General features: G+C 41.9%; 1 protein-coding gene across 1 annotated transcript in view; it reads right to left on the bottom strand.

The window, feature by feature from the left end:
• Positions 1-574: 574 nt before the first annotated feature.
• xpot (exportin, tRNA (nuclear export receptor for tRNAs)) overlaps positions 575-6,927 on the bottom strand; it is a 29,050-nt gene continuing 22,697 nt past the window's right edge. The window contains exons 20-25 of the mRNA XM_080537491.1: positions 4,657-4,773; positions 3,860-3,975; positions 3,714-3,761; positions 3,441-3,512; positions 3,167-3,223; positions 575-3,020 (exon numbers count right to left, since the gene is read on the bottom strand). Of these exons, the coding sequence (XP_080393617.1) occupies positions 2,994-3,020; positions 3,167-3,223; positions 3,441-3,512; positions 3,714-3,761; positions 3,860-3,975; positions 4,657-4,773 (437 nt within the window). The 3' untranslated portion in view covers positions 575-2,993. The remainder of the gene's footprint in view (positions 3,021-3,166; positions 3,224-3,440; positions 3,513-3,713; positions 3,762-3,859; positions 3,976-4,656; positions 4,774-6,927) is intronic.

Below are 6,927 nucleotides of genomic sequence, written 5' to 3'. Positions count from 1 at the left end.
TTACTGATATTTTGGGGAAAACAATCTCTCTCTTTCACGGCTGGCTGGCTGACTGGCTCTCTCTTTCCCACAGGACTGAGCGCCATCTGATGGTGACATTTGGCATGACATAAAATATATTCCTTTATTTGAAATCAATTTATACATTACTCTATACTCCAAAATAACCCATCAAGTTATATAAATAATCAACCATAGAAACCAAGAGCTATATCTGTAATCTGTGTATTATCTCTTGATTTGATGGTTGATTATTTATATAAACTCAACTTGATGGGTTATTTTGGAGTATAGAGTAATGTATAAATGATTTCAAATAAAGGAATATATGATTTCAAATAAAGGAATATATTTTATGGGGTATACATCTAAATAAACAAACATTTATGCAAATGAATGTGCTGTGTATTCAACAGACTGCAGATTAGTAAACACTTTATTGGTACTAACATGTGAATCTCCATATCAAAAAATAAATCAAGTATTTGTGAAGACATTTCAATTCAGAATAACCAAATTCACTCATATTTGGCATAAATATTAATCTTTTTTATATATTTTTTCCCATAGTCTGTCAAACAAAAGTAGACCGAGTTAAGAAACTGCCTTTTGATAAGTTAAATTCTCATTCTGCTTTGCCAACATATTTCATACACATGATAGTCATTTCAGGTTTAGACTTTTGATGGGTAATTTATTATCCATTTTACACAAATTTCATGTCCATCAGACTAAATTTGAGGTAAGCCAGGCCCACAGGTCAAAGGATATTCATTTGCAACTTGCAAAAGCATAGAGGGCTAAAAATAACTTTTTAAATACCCAAAATAGTGTTGTGGTGCGCCAAATAAACCATCTTAACAACGACAGGTGGGTGAATTCACATTTCTTGTGGGGATATTGAATCATATTAACAAACAACTAGAGATATTCTTACCCCTGTCCTCTGAAAGGGTTTTATAGGCCAGATACTGTGTCTGCTGTGGAACATGTCTGCTGTGGAACATGCGTGGCCTCAGAGGTATGTAACAGTAACCGGTGACTTAGTGAGGAGCGTCTCAGCAAGGTGTTTCAACAACTGAAACAAGAAATCAACCCAACCAAAACAAACAAACTACAAAATTGCCAGCTAAAGAATCTGTTGAGTGACGCAGAATACCGTTACTCGATCTGGAGATGTGTGGGAAGTTTTGGAGGTCTTTAAGTAAGTGCAACATCGCTAAGTTGATGAGTTCAGACAATTTTCCTTATTCAATTCTGCTAAACACAAATGTTACACTTCACATGGGTGTAATAAGTACTAACATATGAACAACAAAACATATGAACATTACAGTCTCATCTAGCGGTGATTGAACCCACTATATCTCAAAGACAGAATAACAAGTCATTCATGGGGAACTGTTGACAGGCAGCATCACAGTATGGCAGCCAGTTGACATTGCATAATGGGTCATCATAAGCCTGAATCATCACAAATACTTAAAGATATAAAATGCATGTAGCTGGTTTAGTTTTGTACATGGGCAATGTTTGTTAAGATTTCTGTACACAAAGGATCAGATTGACTAACCATTTGCACCAGTGTTTTTTTTTCAGATGGGAATACAACTTTTTAAAAAAGGAAGCTAAACCTTTAAAGTATTTATTTACACTTAACATATTCCTTTTCATAATCAATATTTACATTTTGTTCCATGTATCTCATATTTCCTTCTCAAAAAACGACAGTTTCAACCTGCTCCAGTGCAAATGCTCAGTAAATCTGTCCCGAAAAAACCTTGGAGTAGTTCCAGGACACAGATTAGTCCTACACATGGACTAAAACAGAAAAATCACACTTTAACTGACAACGCTTTTTAGTTTCGGATTTGATTCAATCTGTGTCTTGGAAGCAGTCCCTCAGTGTTGTCCAGTTGAGGGAATCCAACACAGGACATGTCGAGACCGTAGAAGGTCACTTTGAAACAACCTCACCACCTAAAGCACTGTGTATAGATGAGATGTAGTACTAACATATGAGCAAATCTAAATCAATCAAATAACACAAAAAAACAACAACTAATTGTTATGGTCATATAACAGCAAATACATCCGATTTTGGGAGTGGGGGGGAAAAGGAGAGGGGTGTGGGAATGTCGTTCTCACGTTCAGGACATGCGAAACATTCTGAAGGATAGGACAGAGGTAAGTCTTACATCCGGAAGGCAAATGCACAATAAACCAGGAACCATAACCATTTAATTCTCATGAAAGTCACTTCAAACTAAAATGAAACAAAATCCTATCCCCGACCATCCATTCTATAACATAAAATGTCTCCGTTCAATAAAAATGTCACAATCCTGCCCTTATGTTTCCACAAATTCACTCAAAGGGCAGAAACCTCCAATGTCCAACCACTCAAATAAAATAAAATAAAAAAAATAAACATCTTTGAGACGTTCGAAAATAATAACTGATAAAGCTTTGTCTCGTAAATCCTATCAATTAGGTCAAGTGTTCTTCTAATTACCTAAACGTTATTTTTTTATAAAGGTAGGCAATGACAAAATGAGTCTTCAGACTTTCCTGTGAATTTTCTTTAATAATTCATGACACATTCATAACTCTCCCACTATATTCTATAGTTTGCTCTTCCTGTCTTGCTGAGTGGTTGAACCAATCACAAACGCTTTCCTAACCCAAACCAGGGTGCCACCCCCCCACAGGGAGAGCACATCCCCGATTGGGCCTAGGGTCAGTGGAGGGGTGTGGCCAGGCCACCCAAGAGTGAGTGACAGCCGCCTTTACCACTTGTGTCCTTTTTTTCGGCTCCGTTTCCCCCCACTTAAGACAGGATGGGCTTCGTTACGCGATTACCTTTTCAAGTGCAAAAGCAGCTCCTATGCTAAGCTCTGTCTTTTTTTGTTTGAGTGGCATTGACAACCGCTTTCTTCTCTCTCTAGTGTCCTTCTCAATCCTTTGGAATATCCAGTTCTTTTCTCTTTTATTTACAGTTTGGCTCGCTGAAAGAATGCCTGTCAAGGAGACACAGAGGGGGAGAAACATCTTTGTGTGTTAGACAAGACAAGAGACACAGTAAAAGCTGTAAGGAACTGGAAAAGCGTGGGCTAACCAATGGGATTCATTTCCATGGTCCAACGTCAACAACCAATCCACGTACCTTAATGTAGCTCTTGAGGACCTTGACGTCCGGCTGCTGAAGCACTTGACAGAGTTCCTGTTAGAAGATACAGAGCATTTACTAGAGGAAAATGTCCCTCGCTACAAGGAACAAGCTGAATCATTCCTTGATCGTGTGAACATCTATGGCTGTAAATAACTATATCTTCATTTTTGTATTCTTCTGTAAAGCTCATTGTATTGCATTTTTGTATGATATGTGCTATACAAATATCTAGATTGTTTCCTTTGAGTAAACAGCAGATGACATGTACCTGTGTGATTTCAGGTGACACTTGCAGAGAAGGCAGGTACTCCTGTTGTAGATACTGAATAAACTCTGGCCCCTGCAAACAAGGACATGAAACATTACCTGAAAGAGACCATGACACACGTACCACTACCTTCAGGACTACAGCAGTTAGATCAAGATCTCATTCATTCTAGCTCACCAATTAAGCTTTACATTCGTGAAGTAACTAAAATGATTTTTCCAATGGTTACAGAAATAACATTGCAAAAAAACTGGGGGGGGGGGGGGAGCCTACCCTTTTGAGATGAATAATTTTCAATGTAAGAGCGCACTCTGACAACGTCTGAAAAGCAAAAAAGATGGGTTACGTTTTTATTCATCAAAAACACAAACATCTCTCTAGAAAATCAAAAGCCATGTCCTAACGTGCCAGTGACTCACCAGAACCGTCTGGGCGTCGGTGAGGTCAAAGGTGGGCTTGAGAGGAGCCAGGAAGCATGCTGGGACAATGTGTTTGTAGATGAAGTCTGGAAACCCAACCATTCCATCTTTACCTCCTGGTCGAGACACAAAGCCTTAGTCCAACACATACATACAGGATGTTCTACGTTCTTGCCAATACCCTCAACAGATACTGTTTTGATAACTCCACCCTTCCATCTTTCATCTGTACCTTTTAGTATTTGTTGTGACTGTATTTAACATAGTACATATTGTGATGAACGAAAACAAGCTTCCTAACAGACAAAATAAAGCATTCGTTCATATTCCTTTGGTGTTGTTACAGTATGTCTCCATAGCAACCACCTAGACATTACTGTGAGAATGGATCTATCGCTAAGCCACACCCCAAAATAGAAATTGTCCAATCATATCACAGCAAAAGTCACGACAGGCAGAAAACTCGGACAATGCGCTTCACAAAAATGTGAAGCGAATTGAGTTGCATCTTGTAAGAAATGCGCTATAAAAATAACATTTGATTTGATTTTGATTAATATCTGATGGTGAAAAGCTTCTAGACAAAATATTCTTGTCATCTTTAAGAAACATGTCTATTACTTGCTGTGGTAAATCAGAAATCAGAAATTTGCAAACTCCCGCCATTGTAAGTCATTGAATGTCATTCAGTCACGGTCGGTCAGTCAGTCACCGTCAGTGAAGCGTTGTTTGTTTGTCTGTGTTTTCAAAGGGGGCGTGGCTTAGCGATAGGTCCATTGAGTCGGGTGCTTCCTCACCCCAGAGCTCCACCAGTTTGGAGAGGATGATGAAGCAGGTCTTCTGGGCGATGGGGTCAGGGAAGTCCACGGCTCCCTGGATGATGGTGGAGAGAACCCGCTCGATGTTCTCAACTCCTGGGGGGAACCACGGTAACGACAGTTACACAGGACGCAAATAAACAACAATTGCTTGGTGGCGCTTAAAATAAAAATAATAAAACTATCAACATTTTTTTTTTTACTGTATTTTGTATCACAAAAAGTGTTGTGTGAAGTTAATGTTTGCCACTAACTGTCTAGTTCCCTGTGTAACGCCTTTTAACCTTCACATGATACTGCAAACTAACTTTCCCCTACAGAGGAAGGATAAAATAAGCCTCCATTTTGGTCTTGTCAGAGGAGAGTAGTGGTAAATGGTAAATGGCCTGACTTATATAGCGCCTTTATCCAAAGCGCTTTACAACGGCCTCTCATTCACCCACTCACCCACACATTCACACACCAATGGCGGCCAAGCTACCATGCTAGGAACCGGCCCGCTCACTGAGAGCAATTTGGGGGTTCAGTGTCTTGCCCAAGGACACTTCGACATGTGGCCAGCAGGGGCTCGAACTGCCGATCTTGCGATCATTAGACGGTGGCTCTACCTCCTGCACCACAGCTGCCCTGTGCCAGTAGTACTGACCCTGTTTGTGTGTGTGAGGGTGTGTGTGTACTGACCTTGGTTGTGTGTGTGTGTGTGTGTGGTTGTGTGTGTGTGTGTGTGTCCGACCCTGGTTTTGTTTGTGTATGTGTGTGTGTGTGTGTGTGTGTGTGGAGGTGTAGTACTGACCCTGGTTGTGTGTGTGTGTGGAGGTGTAGTACTGACCCTGGTTGTGTGTGTGTGTGTGTGTGTGTGTGTGTGTAGTACTGACCCTGGTTGTGTGTGTGTGTGTGTAGTACTGACCCTGGTTGTGTGTGTGTGTGTGTGTAGTACTGACCCTGGTTGTGTGTGTGTGTGTGTGTGTGTGTGTAGTACTGACCCTGGTTGTGTGTGTGTGTGTAGTACTGACCCTGGTTGTGTGTGTGTGTGTAGTACTGATCCTGGTAGTGTGTGTGTGTGTGTGTGTAGTACTGATCCTGGTTGTGTGTGTGTGTGTGTAGTACTGACCCTGGTTGTGTGTGTGTGTGTGTGTGTGTGTATGTGTAGTACTGATCCTGGTTGTGTGTGTGTGTGTGTAGTACTGACCCTGGTTGTGTGTGTGTGTGTGTGTGTGTGTGTGTGTAGTACTGACCCTGGTTGTGTGTGTGTGTGTGTGTGTGTGTGTAGTACTGACCCTGGTTGTGTGTGTGTGTGTGTGTGTAGTACTGACCCTGGTTGTGTGTGTGTGTGTGTGTGTGTAGTACTGACCCTGGTTGTGTGTGTGTGTGTGTGTGTGTGTGTGTGTGTGTGTGTAGTACTGACCCTGGTTGTGTGTGTGTGTAGTACTGACCCTGGTTGTGTGTGTGTGTGTGTGTAGTACTGATCCTGGTAGTGTGTGTGTGTGTGTGTGTGTGTGTGTGTGTGTGTGTGTGTGTAGTACTGACCCTGGTTGTGTGTGTGTGTGTGTGTGTGTGTATGTGTAGTACTGATCCTGGTTGTGTGTGTGTGTGTGTGTGTAGTACTGACCCTGGTTGTGTGTGTGTGTGTGTGTGTAGTACTGACCCTGGTTGTGTGTGTGTGTGTGTAGTACTGACCCTGGTTGTGTGTGTGTGTGTGTGTGTGTGTGTGTGTAGTACTGACCCTGGTTGTGTGTGTGTGTGTGTGTGTGTGTAGTACTGATCCTGGTTGTGTGTGTGTGTGTGTGTGTAGTACTGATCCTGGTTGTGTGTGTGTGTGTGTGTGTAGTACTGACCCTGGTTGTGTGTGTGTGTGTAGTACTGACCCTGGTTGTGTGTGTGTGTGTGTAGTACTGACCCTGGTTGTGTGTGTGTGTGTGTGTGTGTGTGTGTAGTACTGACCCTGGTTGTGTGTGTGTGTGTGTGTGTAGTACTGACCCTGGTTGTGTGTGTGTGTGTGTGTAGTACTGACCCTGGTTGTGTGTGTGTGTGTGTGTGTGTGTGTGTGTGTGTGTAGTACTGACCCTGGTTGTGATTGTGTGTGTGTGTAGTACTGACCCTGGTTGTGTGTGTGTGTGTGTGTGTGTGTAGTACTGACCCTGGTTGTGTGTGTGTGTGTGTGTGTAGTACTGACCCTGGTTGTGTGTGTGTGTGTGTAGTACTGACCCTGGTTGTGTGTGTGTGTGTGTGTAGTACTGACCCTGGTTGTGT

The sequence above is a fragment of the Nansenia antarctica genome (genome assembly GCF_963989245.1).
Source record: "Nansenia antarctica genome assembly, chromosome: 8".
Lineage (NCBI taxonomy): Eukaryota > Metazoa > Chordata > Actinopteri > Argentiniformes > Microstomatidae > Nansenia > Nansenia antarctica.
This window is presented reverse-complemented; position numbering and strand designations above follow the sequence as displayed.